Consider the following 23049-nt stretch of genomic DNA (forward strand, 5'->3'; position numbering starts at 1 on the left):
ATAAGGCCAAGGAATGGGAAAAGTAGAAAACAGAAGTAAGCAATGTCACATCCAGAGCAGGAGGGAAAGTTGACAAGGAAACTTCTTATAAATGTGAGAGTCTTTTAGATGTCACCTGCCTGACAGAGGTTTATGCTTTTGAATGTGGCTCTTAAATGGATTGTTTAGCCTTCCCATCAGATGGTGGAGTCTAGAATTTCCAATTTCTTAGTAAACATGCCATGTGAAAGGAATCAGTATCAATTTTGAAGCAAAGGTAGACCCCTGATATTCCTCTATTTCTCTTTTGAGGAAGGATATCAATTCAGTCTGGCACTTTGTGCTTCTTATGAATTTATGTTGATGTTTAGTTTCTTTCAACAGATATTGAAGCTGCCGGTTCATAGTTTCTAGTCATTTTTTTTTAAAGGTAAATAAAGGAGACTTGGTATTCAGGTCTTTTTAGTTTCCAAGCATTCACCAAATCTTGATTCAGATCACACCAGACTTGCTGTACTGCCCTGTATACATCTAGGTGTTCTATTGATCTCTTTCTTTTGATTTTTTGATTTTTTTTTTTAATCAAAATATCTCCTGATATTTTGATTCTTGTTGTCTCACGTTGCCTGTCACAGTTGGGGACCCTAAGAAGCTCACTTATATTTTATTTAAAAACAGCCCAACAAAAGATATTTAAAAGCCAGATCTTTCTCCCCCTTTATTGTTACTGGTCTTCTCTGATCATCACATGTCTATATGTGTGTAAGACTTAATTTTAGAAAATAAACTGGACCATTGAAAATCTATTGATAAATAATTAGGGTCTCTTTTAAGAGTTACATAGAGGAGATATGGAGTCAAACGTCAGATATTTTGATTCAGATGAGTTTGATGGATGCTTTGTGAGTCAATACTTCTTAACTTGGAAGCTACTAGCATATTTACAAGTGGAGAGGTTCTGTACAATGGCAGTAGAGACCCAAAGATCATGTTAGCACTGCTGTTTTGAACCAAGGAATCTAGAGGTATGTCAATTTGCTGGGAATTATTTTCGGTAACTTTTATAATATGTTCCAAAGGAAAGAAAAGTCATGATAATAGGTTAAATAATAAAATAAGTACACTGCAGGCTGTGGGGGTAGTTATGGTTATTATAAGGGAAGGGGACAAATGGAAAGATAACTCTTTGATGTGGTCTCCATTTTTTGCTGTTGGCCTTGTATACTCACCTCGTTTTAAGTCCCAAATGACAGACTAATCTTCCCTTAGATATCTTTTATTCTGTTATTTTTCCTTTAATTCAGACTTCTTTGTCTCTTTTGACAGATCAGAAATCTTGTTAATTTTATTTTTTCACTATTGTGGACCTGGGTTGGGTACTTTTCCTCCTAAATCTTCTCTTTCATGCTTACTGCCCTTCCTCCTTCAATGAAGACAATTAAGCTGTGCTCAACAGTCACATTTCTAATTTGCTAAAATAATGGAATTTAGTTTAACAAGAAGGGGGATAAACATAAATCATAGATAATGTAAATAATGACATAATGGCTTCCTAGCCAAGACCAAATCCTTTGAGAACCTCGGATGAGAGATACTGTTGCTAAATAAATACATTTTCATTTATATTTTTAACAATGATTTTTTTGGAAAAGTCTATTTTTCTCCTGACATTTTTTTTTTAAGGCACACAAGCCACACAATTAAGTAGAACGTTAACTGGCTTTGATTACACTGCATTTCGTAAATGAATGACTATGGGACAAGGGGGATATATTTATTATTCTTTTAAGCTTTCCCCAAATCCCACCCTTTAGGTACCTACACCCAAGCCTAGGGGTCTGAAGAGTTCAAGGCTGACAGTAGCTGTGAAAAGTTTCATAGCCTTTTAAGAAAGTTCTGTGGCTGTGTTTGGGGAAGAGATGTATGTATTATGCAGGACTGCTAGCTAATGCAGAGATTGTAACATATGGGATTCATAAAGGTCCAATTACAGGACCGTCACTGTTTGCGGCGGTCTTAACTTATGTAAGTTATGGATTATACTTTCATGAGATCATAATCAAAAGGTTATTCTTTGGTAATGGTGTGTTAGAAGAGCTTTATCCTGAACTTCAAAGCCATCCTCAGAGCCCTGAGAACAAAGGCTGAGAAGTTTGAACCGAGGCCAGAATCAGTCTGTATGAGTTAACGACGTTCCGGACCATCCAGGAGCCACATCAACCCATCCACGTGCATGAACTTTCTCTCATCACATCAGATCAACAGTCATCACTAAAAGATGACAGTTGATCCAGCTTTAATGTGTCTTTTTTTTTTTTTAATGAATCAGCTTGACTAACTGTGGTGTCTGCTCCTATTTGCCTCAGACCCGTTTATTTTGGCTGTAAAGTCTGTCATTCACTGTGCTTCTACAGGGTGATTATCATTTGCAGGGGACACACCTCAGAAAAGGAATTGCAAGTACTAAGGAATTTACAGAAAAGAACTCCTAGAAATGAAAAAGTTTATGTGTAACAATCTAATAGGAGGTAATAAAGAAGAGTGGCAGGTTGTCCTAATATTTTGGCATGTTTTAAGTGGACAGCAAAGACTGTGAGGTTATCTAATACCGAAAATGGAAAATCTGCTGCCTCCTTTAGCTCTTAAAATCCTTAAATAAGGGGCTGGGGTTGTGGCTCAATGGGACAGCACTTGCCTAGCATGTGTGAGGCACTGGGTTTGATTCTCAGCACCACATATAAATATATGAATAAAATAAAGATCCATCAACATCTAAAAATTTTTTTTAAAATACTTAAATAAGGAACCAAGGGCTTAAAACTATTACACCAAATAAGCAAAATGCCATTTTGTGTCTTCACACAGAACAACTGTCCCTCTTTTTCCCAGCAGCCCTGCTAACCTCCTGTGTGGGCAACTTTTCCCTGGGTCTTTGGGTGAATCCTGGAATTTCTCTAGTCAAATAAAATTGTCCTCTGATTACTTCACTGCTGTGATTATTCTCATTTCAATAATTAAAGTATCCACTTCTGTGTAGTGGCTCAAGTTCGGATCTCTAAAGTTAAGATTTCTCCCCTCCCTGGGCTGCAGCCTGGAAGGCAGTTTGGTTGGCTGGTCTCACTAGTTCACCTCTGGCTCCTCTGGGGCTAGAAGATTAGGGTGCCTGTGGAGGGCATAGCAAAGAGAGATGAGTGGAAAGAGGCAGGGCATTGTTGTCATGACAGGGTTTCCTCTGGCCCTGGAGGATGTTTAGAACTGATCTTGTCACTCTGATATGCTGTTAATATCTCAATTTGGAAACTTTTTTTTATTAATTAAATTGGATTTCCTATCAATTTCAGGATAAAAAGCAAGATTGATGTAAAACAAACGTGTTCAGAAAAATAAGCACAGCATCATTTAAGTACTAGAATATTTGACCTGGCATGTTATTTCTTTCTATTGAAATTGCAATACAGGAAATTAGTTGCATGGGAATAAAATATTAAATTCACTTCAAACAGAAGCAAATACTCTTATATTTACTTAAATGAGTTCAGACAAATAGGTGTTTTTGTAGTTGTTGTTTGTTTGTTTGTGGTGCAGGGATTGGAATCCAGGGCTTCATGCATGCTACACAGGCCCTCAACCACTGAGCTACACCCTCAGCCCTGACAATCAGCATGATTATCAGAGTTACTCAAAGACAGAGACAGACACCTCTTCTGAAGCTCTTGCTGTGGCTAGTGCTATATGAGCCAATGTAGGTGATAAATGTTGCTGGCTTACACCTGTACTTTTTAAACACTCTTCATTGTTTTGTCCTCAGGCTGTCCACAAAGATCAAGCCAGGCCTCAGTTTGTGGATTTTTATCATCAGTGATGCTCAGTAAATTGCTCTAGTTTCTTTTTTCTCGAGAGGATTAACAATGCGTGTGTGAGCGACATTTTTTAAAATAGCAAATGAGTAGAGAAGCTTAGAAGATTAAAAGGGACAATTATGTTATATTTTCTAGAAAGACAGTGACTTTTTCTGAAGGATAAAACAAAATGCATTAGAATAAGTGTCTATTCTTTGAATCTTTGAGTGCTAGTAAGAGTAGTCCTCTAAATTTTGGACTTTGAAAAGCTGTAACCATGAGGTTACAAATCTTTTCTTTTTCTGTTTGACTCAGGAACAGAGGAAACTAATCACCAGAGGATGTCTTGTAGCACAGTATTCTGACACATGAAATTGTAATTACATGAATGAAATAGTCAAATTAAGGCACATCTCATAACCTTTACCAAAGTAACTTGAATGCATTTTTTTCAAAACATTAGGTTAAGAGGAAAAGTCTGTTTTTCTTAAAAAATTTTTTTTATTAAAGAAGTTAATACTGTCCATGTGAATTCAATAAAAATATATTAAAGAATTTAAGAAAACTACCTGGAACTAAGACTAAGGAAAATATGCCTTACTTTAAATATTTTGAAAGTCATCACAGAGAATATCTCTGGATATTTCTAAATTAAAACTTTTCAGATGCTCTTACTTTTTATCACTAGAATGAGACAAATATATATGTTTAGAGATAACTAGATATCTGAAAGAATTGTGAAAGAAATGGAACATTCATTTTGCCCCTTTTGAGCTACTCTCTGTGCTACCTGAGTTTGCGTGTACATTTTATATGCCTTCTGTTCTAAAATAGGCAACATGCTAAAAGGTACCACCAGGTGAACAGCAGGAAAGAGCCAACAAGGCAGTGAGATATGGGTAAAGAACAAATGGACCGCCTGGGGTGGAGGGGTAGTTGCTCAGTTGTTTTTATAGTTATTATAAAAGAAATTGCTTTTAGCACAGTTCCCACCCCCAAGTGAATGAATGCTCAGTGACTGTTTCTGAAACATTAAGAAAATAAATATTCAAATGTTCTTGAGATGAAAAGAGAAAAATACAATAGGGATTTCTTTTCTTTTTTTCCAAACTGAAGTCTCCCTCTCATCTCCTCCAAAACGCTTACCTCTTACATCTGCTTTCTTAGCCTATCCATATTCTCAAATAATTGTTATCCTTGTTATCTCACAGAAATTCATAGCTGTGTACCCATGCTTCTTACTTTGTTTTTTTTCCCCGCAACTCCTGTTTGGACTGTCCCTGGTCCCCAAAGTGTCACCTGTGCACTCGTAAATGACATTTTCTTTCCTTGGTTCCTTACCTTACACTGCCATAATTGCTCAAGCTGTTCTTCCTCCCAGTGTCTAGGTTTTAGGTTGGCATTACCCATGACTTTGCAACTGCTTGGGTTCTAGCAGTAGTACTATAAGAAGCCGGTGCGTGTCCTAGGAGCGTAAGGAATAAAAGGGGAGCAGAATGCCTACAATGCCCTTTCCATTAAAAATGCTGGCAATCCACCATATGTAGTTCTTTTTAAAATAGGACTAAAAATGTTTTAAAGATTATATTTATACCTATACCCTTTTTTAAACCTAGAGGCAAACTAAAAAAAACTCATCTCTGTCTTGCAATGCTTTGCTTTTCTACTTCACTGTTACCCCTCCCTAAAAAAAAAAAATCCTTAACTTTTGGTTTTATTTAATAGAAAAGAGAATATAGCCCTCTGTTGCTTCTCTGTCTTTAGGAATTTTGAAAGAGAGTGACTAGCCAACTATTTGTCAGATAGCCAGATCTGTTTCTGGTTTGCATGAGCAATGGTGATTCCAAACCCTAGGAGGAAAAAATGGAAAATGTCTCAGAAATTTCAAATTTTTGTGAAGCCAAACTGTATGATCTCCTGCCAATTTTAGTTTACAAAATTCATGGTCCCGGATGTGTGTACTTGAACTTTCAAGTTTTAATGTCACCATTATATTCCAATAACTTCATTCCCTTAATCTAGCCCACTGGCTGTGGTCTGGTTTAATGTGTATAAAAATGATTTCTAGAACAGAAGAATCTTGGCTCATTGATATTTTCTCTGTAAGCAATGTTCCTTTCTATGCCAATTTAAGCCAAGACCCATGAGATAATTAAATAACTACTCTATGAGAAGGTGCTGTTGCTTTTCTTTTTAAAATTCTTCTTAAAGATAGTGGCAAAAGAAGACCAGAGGGATAAGCTATTATTGATATCACACAGTTTCCCAGTGATATTGCAACTATATACTATAATTTATAGAATGCAAAACGACTAGAGACTCAAGTGGGGAATATGAACTAGAAGAGCATTGGACAAAAGTTTGTTTCAGAACTAGACCTTGTTTAATTATCTGCTTACATTCTTTCTGGGAACCTCGTTTCTAAGGTTGTGTCCTACAACAAGCATAGAACAGTTACATATCATACACAGATTGCCTGGATATTAAATATCAATGATCATTTGATTTTTTTTCCAAAAGTGTTCTGTATTTTCTTTGTGCACAGCAGAGATTGGCCACACAGCAAAGCAAAAATCTTTTGACCCCATAAAAATAAATACACAATTGCTAATCAGAAAAGCTTCTCCCTGTCAGTAGGATCAGAAGCTAATGCCATTTCATCACAACAATATGTTCTGGAATGCACTGGGTTTAGGCTTATGGATACTTCTCAGTGGGTCATTTATTTCATTCATTCAGCAAACATTTTTCAGATACCTTGCTTGTGCACAGTGGTGAGGGAGACTTTATTAATGTGTTGGGGAAAAAAATGTAATCCCATTCTTTTCTATACGGAATCCAAAATTTAGATAAGGATACATGATATATACACACAAACTTGAATAAGTATATATGGTGGTATATGTTTAAAGACCAAGCTGCTGTATGTTCAGTGAAATTCTGTAGAGGTGAAATCACTGGAGTATAGGTATGCTGTGGTTTCAAGCAGGCCAACTGAGCTCTGCAAGATGATCCCTGTTGTGGAATAGTAAGGGATAAAGGAAATTTGAAGCAGGACTATGGACATACTTATCAAGATAAATGCCGTATCCTAGAGATAAGAGTAGATAAGAAAAGATTGTGACATGGCAAAGGGATGTTTTAATTAGATTTATTGTTTTATATTTTAAAAGATATTTTAATAAGAAAGTCAAGAAGATGTTCAAAGAATGTTATAAAATGCCATATGAGGAAGTAAAGGTTGGGCTGGGGTTAGAACAGGGGTGGGGGTGAGGATGAAAGGACAGGACATAATCAAAAGATGAAAGAATCCACTGGTTTTGGAAGACAATGAACTAGGCTCTGAGTGTGAGCGTGGGCACACAGGTGACAAAGAGTCTGCACTGTAGAAGGTAACAAAGGCAGGGCTGGGGTTGTGGCTCAGTGGAAGGGTTCTTGCCCAGCATGCATGAGGCACTGGGTTCAATCCTCAGCACTGCCTAAAAATAAAATAAAGATATTATGCCCACCTAAAACTAAAAAAATAAATATTTTTTAAAAAGAAGATGATAAGGCAGATGACAAGAGTCTACACTTTAGAAGAAGGATATGAATAGTTCATGTTAAGCGTTGTGTTAATCAGCTTTGAATCACTACAATGAAATACCCAAGGCAACTAATTTATAAGAAAAAGGTCTTACTTAGTTCTCAATTTGGAAGTTTAAGTCCAAGACTGGGTGGTCCTATGAGACTGGACCTCAGGAAAGGGCATATATCATGCAGGAGCAAGTGCATCTGCTTGATTGTTCAAATTTTTAGTCAAAAGCAGACACAGCAAGAGAGATAAGGGTCCTACAATCTCATTTGAAGTCATGTTTCCAGTGGCCTAAGGGACTCCACAAGGCTCCGCCTCCCACAGGTTCCATCATCTCACAGCAGTACCACCCTGGGGACTAAGCCTAATTACATGGTCCTTTGTGTGTGTGTGGGGGGGGGGACACTGTTTCCAATGATAGCAAGCATCCTTGCCCAAAAGGATAATCTATAAGAGTTTGAGTTTTATGACAATATGAAGAGAGATGGACCAAGGACTGAGAAGCCCAATGAAGGTCAGTAGAGGTGAAATCACTGGAATATAGGTATGGCTCTATCTTAGTGATGGCTAGATCTTAGTAATTTTTTATGATTGTGAGTGGAGAGGGGGAATATTGAGGAAATGCAGGAAAACCAAGAAATTCGAGGAGAATCAGCAGAGCATCACATAATCCAAAGTTAATGAGTTTTGAGTTTGAAGGATAAAATTTTGCAGAGAGGTAAGAAGAATGCTGAAGAAGAATGTGAAATTGGCATTTTGGGGCCAAATATTCAGGCATCAGATTATCTTAAACATTGGGCATGCTTATTCATTTAGTTTGGGGTTTTAACAGTGCCTTATTTTCCTTTCTTGTTTATTTTAGAAGATTTCTTCTTGCTCTCCATATACAGTGAGGAAGCTATTTTATAGTCCTTTAGTGCTTCTCATACTCAGTACCCAAATATGAGTTCACTTGTATGGTAAAATAGTAGTAGACAGTTGTGAGATTAGATGAACAGTGACTACAGTATAGTAAACACTTAACAAAAATTGTTTAAATTTTTAAATCATCTGGCTTCTATATATTTTTTGTATCTATACATGCCTGACATTTCCTTTGAACAAAGATGGCACCTTTGGTTTTTGAGTGTTCTCCCATGAACACTTGGGCCAACAACATGAAACTTGAAGTTAAAGGAGGTTTGAGAGTCATGTTTTTTTTTTTAATAACTGAAATTTTTATTACAATTATATTGAATCTGCAGATCATGTTACAGAAAAAAATCTTTATAATATTTATTTTTCCTATTCATGTACCTGGAATATCTCTCCATTTACTTAGATTTTTTTTTAATGTCTTTCATCAGAATTTTGTAGTTTTTCTCATAGAGATCTTGTTCATGTTTTGTTGGATTTATACCTAGATATTTCTTGTTTTATTTTTACTAAGATACATTCATAGCTGAACAATGAAAGGGAAATGATAATAGATTAATGTAACAGGCATTGTCTTTTTAATCTCAACGTTTAATTATTCATTATTCATATATAAGAAAGCAATTGACTTTTTTTTATCTTTCTCTTAAATGTTTTTTTTAATTTAATTTTTTATTGTTAGTTGTTCAAAACATTACATAGTTCTTGATATATCATATTTCACACTTTGATTCAAGTGGGTTATGAACTCCCATTTTTACCCCGTATACAGATTGCAGAATCACATCAGTTNNNGGGATGAGAGGTGGGAGGGAAAGGGAGAGGGAAGGGAAATTGCATGGAAATGGAAGGAGACCCTCAGGGTTATACAAAATTACATACAAGAGGAAGTGAGGGGAAAGGGGAAAATAATACAAGGGGGAGAAATGAATGACAGTAGAGGGGGTAGAGAGAGAAGAGGGGAGGGGAGGGGAGGGGAGGGGGGATAGTAGAGGATAGGAAAGGCGAGAGTCATGTTTTTATGAAAGATTGAGTCTTAACTCAGAGGTTTCTGCAATTATTCTGCTGATGGGATCAAGTATACACTATGAACCCAGAACTTCAAAGGTCGAAAAAAAAAATACTGGATTCTCTTCATTCCTCCTGATGCTCTGTGATGCTGTGCTTCCTTTCTCCATGTCGACCCCACAAAAGAGTGCTGGAGCGAAGACCCGAGGAATTGTTTCATTTTGCTGTTTAAATGATGTCTTCATCTATTCTGGAAGGAAAAACCCTAATTTCAGCCAAGTCAATTTAGAAGGAAGATAAATGGCCCCCAGTACTCCCCTCTTGATAACATTTGGGTGTCTTTTATACTTCTCCATGAAAAGAAAATTTACTGCATGACAAACCAGGTCAGCAAAAAATTTTTCAGCAACTTCATTTAGGAGTGAATTATTCTCCTGAATAGGCCTATTCTTTGTTTGAATACAAAGCAATCTTTTCATGCATTTCCCAAATAATCACCCTACTTGCCTCTACCTGAGTTTCCACAAATGTCATTTAATAAAACAAAATGTACTTTTTCCTAATGGACATTTCAGATTCTCCAATATAACTTCTCTACTACAGTTTATGCTCTGAGTTCCTTTTATCTAAGTAATAAATCTGCAATTTGTGCAACTTGTTCCCAAACTTTGAAGCTAGTTTTCTGTTCTCCTTGGCTTAGAATTTAGGTTTTATTTGCCTCCAAATAAGTGTTTCCAATGGAGACATGGGGTCTAGGGACATTTATTTCATTAAAAAGGAAATAAAAATGGAAAGTTCTGTCTAGAAGTTAAAATACGACATGAATTGATCATTTATTTCATTGGCCAAATTTTATGACTTTTTACTTAAACACATAAGTTAAATTAAGGATGTATTTATTCTCTATGTTGTGGCAATGTATACTTGTAGAAACACTTACATGGTGTTGATGGTTTTGGTAGATCTCTTTACATTGGCAAATGAAACTTTGAAAGAAGTCAGTGAGAACATCAAAGGCAAAAGGCTGTTCAGTTTCGAAGTGGCTTTCAAGTTAGATTTTTTTTTGTTTTTTGTTTTTCTGGTGGTGCGGGAATTGAACCCAAGGCTTTGTGCCACTCTACCAACTGAGCTATATCCCCAGTCTAAATCTTTTTTTTTTTTTTTGATGGGGGTGGCATTACTGGGTATTGAACTCAGGGGTCCTTGACCACTGAGCCACATCCCCTGTCCTATTTTGTTTAGAGAGAGGGTCTCATTGAATTGCTTAGCATCGGGCTTTGCTGAGACTGGCTTTGAACTTGTGATCCTCCTGCCTTATCCTCAAGAGCCCCTGGGATTACAGGCATGTGCCACTCACTGCACCTTGCCTTTCAAGTTAGAATTTTTAAGAAGCAGTAAAAACAGCATGTGGACAAAACTTTGTGAAAAAATATACCAAGTATAAAGAAGATTACAAATTTCAGAGATTCAAGTCCCATTACCGTCTTTAATAAGGATAAATACCGCTAGCTACTCTTTTGACAGAGGATTAATATTTAGAATATATCAAGAAACTAAAAAAAAAAAAACCAAAAACGCAAATAACCCAATTAATAAATGAATTAATTAAAATGAATTAAACAGGGCTGGGGTTGTGGCTCAGTGGTAGAGCGCTCGCTTAGCAAGTGCAAGGCCCTGGGTTCGATCTTCAGCACCAAATAAAAATAAATAAATAAAATAAAGATATTGTGTCCAACTACAACTAAAAAATAAATATTTAAAAAATGAATTAAACAGACACTTTTCAAAAGACAAAATATAAATGGCTAACAAATACATGAAAAATGTTCAACATCATTAGCAAGTAGGGAAATGCAAATCAAAATCACACTGAGATTTCATCTCACACCCTTAAGTATGTCAGTCATCAAGAATACAAACAATAATAAATTCTGGAGAAGATGTGGCAAAAGGGAACACTTCTACACTTTTTGGTGGGATTATAAATTAGTACAACCACTATTGAAATCAGTATGGAGGATCCTCAAAAGATTAGGCATGGAACTGCCATATGACCCAACTATACCACTCCTCTATTTATCCTAAAGAATTAAGTCAGTGTACTATAGTGATACATGCACACCCGTGTTTACAGCAGCAGAGTTCATAATAGCTAAACTATGGAACCGGCCTGGGTGTCCATCAATGGATGAATGGATAATGAAAATGTAATATACATATACAATGAAGTTTTAGTCAGCCAAAAATAAAAATGAAATTATGTCATTTTCAGGAAAGTGGATGGAACTTGAAACCATTATGTTAAGTGAAATAAGCCACATTCAGAAGGTCAAGGCTTGTATATTTTCTCTCATATATAGAACCTAGAAAGAAAAAAGGAAAATAAGGGTGGGGGTGGGGACCTCATGAAAATCAAAGGGAGATCAGTAAAGGAAAGGGACCAGGGGGCAGGAAGAGGGAATCAGGGGAGTGTTAGGGAGTGATATTGGCCAAATTATATTGTATTATTGTGTGCATTTATGAATATGTTACAACAAATTCCATCATCATGTATAACTATAATGCACCAATAAAAGCTGTGGAAAGGAATAAAAAAAATGTGTGTATAACAACTACTATTTACATTTCATTGACAGCCCAGTGACCTTATCTTTTAATAAATTAATGAATTCACTCAAAAATATTTTTAAAAAGAAGGATAAATAACTAAAAAAGGTTTATTCCAGCAACTGCTTTTTGCTGATAAGATCCAAGAAAGAATACCCATTAAATGAGCGAAGGTCATCATTGTCCTGATACCCTCAGTTCTTAACTCTGTCCTCTGAAAATGCAAAGGTTCAGGGGTTTTCAGTTTTTGAACTATCATTTTGTTATTGCTAACTGAAATTCAGCTAACAAATGTCCATCTTTCCTGCTACAAAAATGATCTACAGAAGAAACTGAGCAGTTTTTGCCTACAACAGTCTTAGAATTGTAGCAGAAAAATCATGTTGTGCACTGATTCTTAAAGAAACCAAAGAGACATACTAAAACCTGTGAAACTTGTTATTGATAAGATCAGAGTATTGGCCATCCAGAAAAATCCATTAAACTTAGCTGCATAATGTTTAGTGTCATGTCACTGCTAATGATAAACTTTCAGACCTGAATATGATGGATTCAGTGCTTCCTAGCCTACTTTATGTGACCATATGGAGACCTGAGCTTTCCTTTCTGGGCTTTGAGTGAAATTCTTTCAGTTCTAAATACTGTGAACACCAAAACTTTTTTTATTTTATTCTTTTTAGTTAGCATTACATTAGGATTCATTTTAACAAAGTTATAAAAGCTTGGAATAGAATTTGTTCTAATTCAGTCCTCAGTACTTCTCCTCCTTTTTCTCCTCTCCTCCCTCCCCCTATTTCCTTCCACCAACTCTAATGATCTTTCTGCCATTTACTTTTGTTTTTAATTAATGTCTTGTGGAGATATATATGTATGTGTATGTATGTATGTATATATATATATATATGAAACTTTTGAAAGAAACATTTGGAAGCTACTTTGTCTTGAAGCATGCTTTCAAAAAGATTTAATAAAATTGTTGCATGAGCATAACTACCCTAAGTAGAAGGGGTGAGAATTTCAGAGTCAATGATTATCATCAGTCACACACCTAACAGCAGGAGACATAATTAATGCTTTTTTAAAAAAGTAAATGCATTAATTTCACCATAAATAGAACTATGTACAGAAACTTTGAAAAGGAGAGAAAGAATAAAACCGAATTACCATCAATTCTATGTAATTGTTCTAATTTTGGTGTTTCATCCTTTTTCTTATTAATAAATATTTTTAACTAAAATCAGATTTCTTATTGAAATTATCTTAAGTTTTACAAATGCAATTTAAAAGTATCATTCAGAGAAAGTAGATTTAATTTATAATGAGATAAAGCTCAAAGATATGATTATGAGGTAGCAAATGATGACTTATTATATGGTATTTGAAGTTTTTTTTTTAATATTTATTCTGGTATTTGAAGTTTTTGTTTCAGCGTTTCTGTGTTCTACCCACTCAGTTTTTCACATCATTATGTGTATCATTAATAAAATGTTCAGAAGAAGTTTGGGCACTTAGTGTTTATTACACCTGTGTTATGTTATTGTTGCTTGTTGTTGTTGTTGTTATTATTATTATTATTATTACTGTACTAGGTAATATAAATAAATGCAAATGTAATTAATTATAACGGCATTCAGCATTAAATTCTCTCATTGTGGCAACTAAAATATGTTTTAGAGCAAAGTATTTTCTGGCATAGAGGGAAATAACAGCTGATAGAAGTCTTTAAAACACCTGGATTCATGAAAATGAGTCCACTTTTAATATAATCATTAGTTTTTCTGCAGGGACAGAAATACTATTCATTCTCTTTTTCAAAGGATTGTATTCCAAATTGAATTACCTTTCCTGACAACATTCCTTTCATCAAACTTCTTTTGGATCTCCGCCTTTCCCTAGATAAAATAGGAATCATCTGTCTTATGGCCCTTGCTCTTCAGGTTCCTCCTAGTGGATGAACTAATAAATTAATTCATGAAACTGTTACTACCTAGGGAATAGTTCACTGTGGTGTTCTGGAACCATTGCCACAATTCAAAGAAGGGGAGATAGTGAGGATTTGGTCAATGAAGTTGTTCCTTTCAGCTTACTGAAACAGGAAGTAGTTTCATCTCACTGCGGTTGTAGACAATATCCCCATAACAACTGTGATTTCCCCTTTGCATTATTAGCTTCCTATGAAGTCCTTAATGCCTAATGCTTTTCATACCATGATTTAAAGCAGAAAGTCATTTGGATGTCCACCATGCATCTTTTTTAAAAAAATAAATTCTTCTTTATTTAGTTGTAGATGGACGCAATACCTTTTATTTTATTTATTTATTTTTATGTGGTGCTGAGCATCGAACCCAGTGCCTCACACATGCTAGGCAAGTACTCTACCATTGAGCTGCAATCCCAGCCCCCATTCATCATCTTTTAATATCTTCCATGTTGGAAAATAAATTCTATACTGCATGTAGGAAAGATCCTATTAACCTTCTTTTAGCCTGTGTTTACGTAATTAATTACTTTAATTAACCCATCCAAATTCTGGATATCTGTACAGATGACTGCAGAACCATTCAACTTGCCTGTTGTGTTGGTATTTGTTTTCTTGATTGATTGTTCTCTTGTCCCTAAGCAAGAACATGTTGTCTCCAGTACAAACTCTTTTAACAAAAGAATTGAGAATCAGTTAAGCATAAAAGCTCTGTAGTGAGATTATGTGTCACTACCTTCAGCATTCATGGCCTTGTGAGTCTCAACTAGTGACTTAATGGGAAAATGAAAATGTTTACATAGTAAAGTTTTATGGCTTGTCATATTGTATTGTTGTTTTGGGCATTTTTAGGCTTTTCTCTCCATAATTAAACTAAGACCTTAAATATAAACTTCTTAAGGGAATGAGGGAAGAAAAATAAATGTTAACAGCAAGATCATTAATTTTGGCCCTTAATGTCTTCTTTTGCCAATAGGTTGCTGTTTTCCTTAGCCCTATATTATAGCCCTACAGATTCTGATCAAAAGACGCATTTCAGATTTGAAAAGAATTAAAAACTGACCCCAAAAGTTGAGATGGATTTTATAAGGGTGAATCAATAATTGTTTTGACACCACTTCTTTCCTTAAAAGCATTTTTCCCTCAATTCTTTCAATAGACAGCAACAAAATAATACTGTTAAAAGACCATCTTTTATGGATGTTTTAGATAAATGTTCTCAATGTTTTAAATAAATCATTTATTTCCAAACAGAGGGTCTAATTCTGTACCTACAAAACACAGAGGGTGAGTTATACCTGTACAGCATCTTAAATGTCGGAGGCTCCATAGCTCCATGGGGAATATTATCACTCTTCCATCAAGTGGCTGATGTGTTGAAAGTGCCTTCTCACTCTCTGTGGTCTCCGTGGTTCTCACTGTCATTACCTTTTGTTGTAGGCAGAATACTTCTATGAATTCCTCTCTTTGCGTTCCCTGGATAAAGGCATCATGGCAGATCCGACTGTCAATGTCCCTCTGCTGGGAACAGTGCCTCACAAGGCATCAGGTGGGTGGTCTTCGCCTTGGAGAAAGGTTTACACTTAAAATGTAATGGTGATGAGAATAATATTCAGAACCCAAATGTCATCCATCAAAGGGAATGTTTTCCTGAAGAGTCGTGTTGAGTTCAGGGCAACCCAATTGTGATTGTTCAGGCAAAGGATTAGGATGAGAGTGAAGAAATGATGGTTTTATAATTTCCTAAAAACCCAAAATAGTCTCAGCCCATACCAGGTATATAAAAGACTTCAGATTGAAAACAAAAAGGAAGGAAGGACAGAGAAAATAAACACATGTGCTGACATACATTCAGTCAGTAAGTATGGACTCATATGCTGCACTAATGTGCAAAGATTCTAAGTAAATGATTGCAGACACCTGCCAGAAGTTTACATGGTATTAAGTAGGAATCTGAATGAGAGAAACACAAGGAAAAGTGGGGAAAAAGGGATTCAGATCCCATCATCCTTCTTTACTAAAAAATAATAGTTTGTAATATTTGTTTTCAGTTTTTCATCTTATGTGAAACCCATTCCTGCATTATCTAATTTGTGTACTTTAAGACCAAAATTATAGCTTCATTTTGTAAATTAGAAAATGAAGAGTTATAAGATAAATATTGATAATGAGCCCACGATTTCTGATTTTTAGAAAGAGATGGAAATCATGTGTGTGAACACATTCATATATTTCCTTCTAGTCTTTTTAAATGAATGTATATTTTGTATAATAGTAATATTGTATATAGTTTGACATCATGATTATTTTCCTTTTAACACTTTATCATAAGCATTTCCTCATGTCATTTATAAATTTTTTCAAAAATTCTTTTTAAATGCTCTTTATAAATCATTAAAGTATCCATTATAATATTCTATTTTATGGATGTACCATAATTTGACAATTCTTTTATTGTTTATTAATGAGATTGTTTTTAGAGTTTGCATGCTAGAAATATCACAGTAAACATACTTTTAAAAGTAATAGATGTTAACTTCCCAAAGGGCAGTAGCCCAATTTGCATTATTCACCATGATGCTTAGCACAAGGCCCAGCAAAGAGCAGGCACACAGAAAGTAATTGTAGGATTAACGTGAACACCAAAATCTTGGTGCTTATCTCATTATTTTGTTCAAATGGATTCTTAGAAGTGGAATTATTGTGTCAAAGGACATGAACCATGAACTTTTTAAAAGGCTCTTAAATTGCCACAATGCCATTATTACTTTCCATAAAAGTTGTACCTGTTGGTACCATGGATAGCAGTGTGAGAGAGTGCCTGGCTTACTATAATCTCATCAACATAGGTCATTAATCCTGTTAACCACCTTGCTGACTTAAAAAGTGAAAAGAGATTTTTTCACAGCATAGTTTTAATTTGATTATTTAAAAAATTCCTTTTAAGATAGGACATACTTATTTCAATCTAGTAGACAACACAAAATACCTATGTTCCATGCTCATTTTTATATTGAGATAATGATATTCTTATTGTTTTGCAAATCTTGCCATAAATAGATTGTCTTTAATGCACTTTTTCAATTTACCATTTATGTATTTTTAAATTTTATTTTTTGGAGAAGGGGATCAAATTCTGTGTTTTCTTTTTAAATTTTTTTTCTTCAATTTTAATATTTATTTTTTAGTTTTCGGCGGACACAACATCTTTGTTTGTATGTGGTGCTGAGGATCGAACCTGGGCCGCACGCATGCCAGGCGAGAGCCCTACCGCTTGAGCCACATCCCCAGCCAAATTCTGTGTTTTCAAAGTATATTTTCTTTTGCAAGTTTTTTTTTTCCTTTCCTTTTGCTTTTGGAAATTAATTCCTAGTCCAGGGAACAGTAAAGTGATACCTTACACATGCTTCTATTATTTTATAAAAATTTATTTTGGCAATAGCCTGAAGCAGGGCTTTCAAATTTGTTTTCTAGGTCATCAGCTTTTCTAGTGTGAGAGGTTGCACTGATTCATGATAGGTGCCTTCATTCACTTTAAGTTTTTCTACATGTAGAACTTAGTTACAGCTTACTGTTTAGTTTTGTAATAGTAACAACTTTATTTAAAATAATTGACAACAAACCCCCCTTTTTTAAGAAAAAATTTTTAATCTTACTCTACTATAAGAATGTTAGAATAGTCTTTTCAGATATCATATAAAAGTCTCTTTAGGAGCTAAGTCTATACAATGATCAAGAAGTCAGGCATCTTCCCAAAGGATGTTTTCAGGTTGCAGTGATCTTCTGCCTCTCCCAGTGCATCTGCATTGCTGCATTACAGTGTTGTAAGAGCTGAGAGCTAAATAAACACTTTCTCTAGTTTCCTGGTGTAAGTGCCATTGTGAGTGTAGTCAGGAAAAGTATGAATTTAGTTCTCTCTGATCATCTCAGTGCTGTAGTGACTGGCAGCCCTCCCAGGGAATTTACTACGCATCTAGATGGATTTGTAGTTCTGTGTGAAGGAATGAGTGCTTGTGCTCTGGAGATTTATTCGCCTGACATTTGTAGCCCCAAGGACATTGGACATCCTGTTCCATAGATGTGGATATCCCAGTTCCACTCAGATGGCATTGATGGGGCTTTATTACATCATGGAGACAAGAAAGGTGCTACAACCGCCAAGTTCTTAGAATATGATCATTAGTTAGCCTCCTGCCATGTCACATAATGTACCTTTTAAGTCAAAGATAATTTTATATGAAATTTTTCTTGGTCATATTTTTTGACCTTTTTTTCAAAGGAGTCAAGAATAAAATAAATATGTAGCCTGTCTCTCAATTTCCAACTTGTATTTTTGAAAATTTTCTTTGTCTTTTTCTGATTATTAAAGAAAAGGAAGATCAATGCATTAATTACAGTTATATCTGATCAGCTACCAATAAATCTTGCATCTTTGGATTTCTAATTAAGTGCTTTTAACCTAGTTTAAAATTTTTACCAAGATTCTACTTCTCAACATTGAACACGTGATGTGAGAATGTTTTAATAGATCATATTTAGATTGAACATCAATTTCCTCCAGGAGCTCGGGAGGCTGAGGCAGGAGGATCATGAACCAGCCTCAGTAACTTAGCCAGGCCCTAAGCAACTCAGAGACACCCTGTCCCTAAATAAAATATGAAAAAGGGCTGGGGATATGGCTCAGTGGTTAAGCACCCCTGGGTTCAGTTCCCAGTATCAAAAACAAAACAAACAAACAAAAACATATCAATTTCTACTAATTCTGATAATGTACACATTAAAAATAGTAAAATTTAGAGGAAAAAGTGGATGACACTTGGAGCAAGGCAAGTTTAAAAGAATAAGCTTTCTTCTGGGACCAGGTGGTATGCTCACATGTGTGTGTGTGCACACATGCACTTTTTTAAAAGAACATGTACTATTTGTTTGCAAAAAAAAATGCGGGTGCAAGAAGTTTATGGGAATTTTAGACTATCGCAGGGCAGTTATTCATTAGCCTCATTAGCTCAGTTACCACAGTAGGAGAGGTGAAGGTACATTGAATTATTAAAAAGTAACCAAATCAGTGTGTCTTTGCTCTTAAGCATCCAGGTAGCATTCATTATTCCACTGGGCTATTTTATACCCCCAAGCTGCTAAGCTGTTCTTTTATCCCACAGACTCCTATGTGCCTGAACACTGCGTTGAAAAAAAAAAAAAAAGAAAGAAAGAAAACTCTTGATCTTTAACAATTATGAAGTGCCTGCCTTCTGGCATCTGAAGAGAACAAAAACAGGAAATACAAACTGCAGGGTGGTTCAGTAAAATTACTGAGTTGTATAACAAAAAACAGTTTCCATAAAGCCAGGGCTTTGCCTCTTTGAACACTGTCTCTGTCATAACATGAAACCCACAGAGCAGTGGTGTTTCTCAACTATGACTTTCAGGAATTCAGTGCACTTATGTTTGGAGGGACTGTCTCCTTGGTGGCCCCACTTCTTAGCCGAATGTGAAGCCCAAGAGTTAGTGATCAGATTTGCTGAGACACTGAAGGGCTGTCAGGGCAACTTGAAGAACTGGTGGACATTTACGTGGGATAAATTCTAACCATGGAGCAATTTATAATCCTGCAGCATTGAGACTGAGAGCCTGCCTGTCTTTCTTACCTCTTCCTTTACTAGGCAGTCCTCAAACGACTAGAGTTCGAGACAGTATGAGCACTGTACCCATCTCATGGTGGAAGAGGTATTCAATTAGAAAAAGATTGCACTTACTTCTACATAACAGTTTACGTGCAACCGGTTGTACATCATTGTGTACTTGAATGCCATGTGAGTGAAATTTAATCTGCTTTAGTTTTCCTAAATTCTTTTAATTCATTCAGTTTAGATTATACACCCTAGACTGCCTGGGCATTCACATCTGGCCTAATTTTATTTAGCTTTTAGTAAAAGTGGCTCGGTACTCATTTGCTGGTTGTTGCAAAAACACAACATGACTTTCCATTTTATTATTCCTTAGAAGTAAAGTGCCTATGCTTTTTCTGCCTTTGATGCCTTTCTTCTATGTGTGTGTTTCTTTCCAGATACATGCTGCTAATATCTTATTCTCTGTACCTCCCATCGTCTATGGTGAATTCCCGTCTTTGTGCATGTGAGCAGAGTGTGTGCCTGAGTATATAAGGAGTGTGTCTCCCATAACCTATATTGGTTCTGTCAGTGTCTAGTTTGGGACAAACAATAGGCTAGGGGCTAAGATTATAAAAAAAATAAATAAAAATTAGATATGGCTCTTGCCTCTGAAAATTTCATCTTTAGTAAAGCCGCAGACCATAATGAAATCATTGTACTACAATGAAATTTTATATAGAGGTATTCATGAAATATGTAAGCGAAATTATTCAGGCAGGAGGTGTTTGGAAAGGCTACAGAGAGCAAATGCTATTTCATTTTGGCCTTGAAAGTTGAGTAGGCAGGCACCAGGCAGAAAAGAAGAGAAAGAACATTCCAGGCAGCTGGGTGTGCAGGCAGCACACTGTGGACATGTACCACATATTTGAGAAACTGAGAGAAATACAGTTTGGGCAGCATACAGGGTTCACAAAAGGCAATTAATGGAGATGAGGCTAACTAAAGTCAGATTTTGTTTTGTTTTCTTTTAAAATGAAATTATTTCAGAACTTATAAGACATTCTTGTAATTCTTATTATTTAAACTTTCTTATGCATAAAACCTGTGTAAGCAAAAAGAAAGGCAAGCAGAATTTCTAGAAATGAAAAGAAAATTTTCATTTCATATTTTACGGCTCAAAGATAGGCAACTGTAAGTACTACCATTTATACCTTTTTAACTTTTGCTTTTTCATTGAAAATTAATTCATTGAAACTTATGAACAAGGTACCTCCTAACTCCTAAAGTTTATTTTCTGGTTCTTTTCAAACCATTCCATATGAGGGTTCAGATCACAGCTATGTTTACATACCTCCTATATCAGAAGAGATAGATATGTGTAAATAAAGCTTTTCCACTTGGGCTGCTGGATTTTTAATGTGTTCAATTTTTTACTTGGGTGGTTTGGAATTATTCTATATAAATAAGACAAACAAAGATTTTAAGCTTGGAAACTGTAGGATCTTTGAAAAATGAGAAAGAGCTGGGCTCATTGGCACACGGCTGTAATCCTGGCAGCTCTGGAACCTGGGGCAGAATGATCACAAGTTCAAAGCCAGCCTTGGTAGCTTAGCAAGGGCCTGAACAACTTAGCAAGATCCTGTTTCAAAATAAAAAATATAAAAAAGTGAGCTGGGAATGTGGCTCAGTGGTTAAGTGCCCCTGGGTTCAATCCCTGGTATCTAAATAAATAAATAAATAATGAAGGAAAGTAATTTATATACTTTATGTTAATATTAATAGTAATTGGACATAATTTTAGGTTAGAAAGAAAATTCTGAGGGATATCATTTCTATTGCTTTACTAAGAAGAGGAAAATACTACATCTTATATTTAGTTATCTACCAAAATTCCAAAATTTCTTACAGTTTTTCTATTTAAAAACATGAAAGGCTATTTTTCTCTTTTGCCTTAGGCACAATTTAGTATAACTATGCTGTTATGTGTATAGTGCATTTTTTTTTTTGATACTGGGATTGAATCTAGGGATGCTTAACCACTTAGCTACATCCCCAGCCCTTGTTTATTTTTTTTAATTTTGAGACAGTATCTTGCTAAATTGTTAAGGCTATCTTTGAACTTGTGATCCTCCTGCCTCAGTCTCTCTAATGACTGGGATTACAGGCATGAGCCCCCACATCCAGATGTAAAGTACTTTGATAAGACTTTTTAAATGAAAGACATTTTTTGATGGTGACATAACATTACATTTTTCTTCTTTTTTCCAATTTTTTTTTAGTTCTTGATAGACCTGTGTTTTATTCATTTAGTTATATGCAGTGCTGAGAATGGAACCCAGTGCCTCACACGTGCTAGGCAAGCATTCTATCACTGAGCCACAACCCCAGCCCAACATTATACTTTTCTTTACTCAAGTAAAAGAACTTTACACATAAATTTTCTAAAAATTCTTTTAATAGCATTATTATTGGTCTTATGGTTAAATGAGGAAACTCAGTCACAAAGAGTTTAACTAAACTACCCAAAATCAGTGGGTCATAGCAGATTCAAGTTTCTATTGATCTTGTTTTAAACATTAGGCAATACTCTCAGATGACATTTATGTACCTATTGTAAAATTAAAATATATAAAATCTAGTATTATTAAAATACATGAAGTTAGCGGTAAAGAGATTATAAAAGAGATTAAAATCAAAGAATGCAGTAGTAGCAGACCTAAAACAAACATTGCCACTATTTGTAATTCTAATTTAAGTCTCTGTCTTTAAACACATATCAATTTTTACTTTACTTTTCTAAATTTTTAAGTGATTTAAATATTTTGCTATTGCTATATATCTTCAAATTAAATCACTGAAACTTAAACTTCACAAGGACAGAATTTTTCAATTTTGTTTTGCCTACTGAAGCATTTTCAGTGCATAGAATAATGACTGGCACAGAGCAGACATTCAATAAATATTTCCTTTTAAAAAAATATTTATTTTTTAGTTGTAGTTGGACACGATACCTTTATTTATTTATTTATTTATTTTTATGTGTGTGAAGATTGAACCCAGGGCCTCACACATGCTAGATGAGCGCTTCACCACTGAGCCACAATCTCAGCCTCAATAAATATTTCTTGAATGGATAAACTCTATAATTTGTATTTAGTAAGAAAAGAGAATGGTTAACACCTTTTTTGAAGGAGGAGTTACCAGGATTGAACTCAGGGGCAACTGAGTTCAAACCATTGAGCCACATCCTCTTTTGTTATTTTATTTAGAGACAGGGTCTCACTGAGTTGTTTAACAGCCTCATTGTCAGTGAGTCTGGCTTTGAACTCTTGGTCCTCAGCCTCCTGAGCTGCTAGGATTACAGGCATTTGCCACTGTGCCCAGCTCTGGTTAACCTTGAAAACCTTAATGAAAATGACTTATGATGTATTTTCTTCATTGAACTTTCTATTTTATTTTGCAAACTTGTTTTTCTTCCCTAGGATTATGCACAGCCATATATATATATATATATATATATATATATATATATATATATAT

The 23049-nt window shown here is 35.2% G+C and overlaps 1 protein-coding gene across 1 annotated transcript in view; it reads left to right on the plus strand.

Annotated features, from left to right (window-relative positions):
- The window catches only part of Wif1 (WNT inhibitory factor 1), a 66142-nt gene that overhangs the window by 21934 nt on the left and 21159 nt on the right, over nucleotides 1–23049 (plus strand). The window contains exon 3 of the mRNA XM_015483053.2: nucleotides 15341–15449. Within this exon, the coding sequence (XP_015338539.1) occupies nucleotides 15341–15449 (109 nt within the window). The remainder of the gene's footprint in view (nucleotides 1–15340; nucleotides 15450–23049) is intronic.

This window comes from Marmota marmota, unplaced genomic scaffold (genome assembly GCF_001458135.2).
Source record: "Marmota marmota marmota unplaced genomic scaffold, marMar, whole genome shotgun sequence".
NCBI classification, from domain to species: domain Eukaryota; kingdom Metazoa; phylum Chordata; class Mammalia; order Rodentia; family Sciuridae; genus Marmota; species Marmota marmota.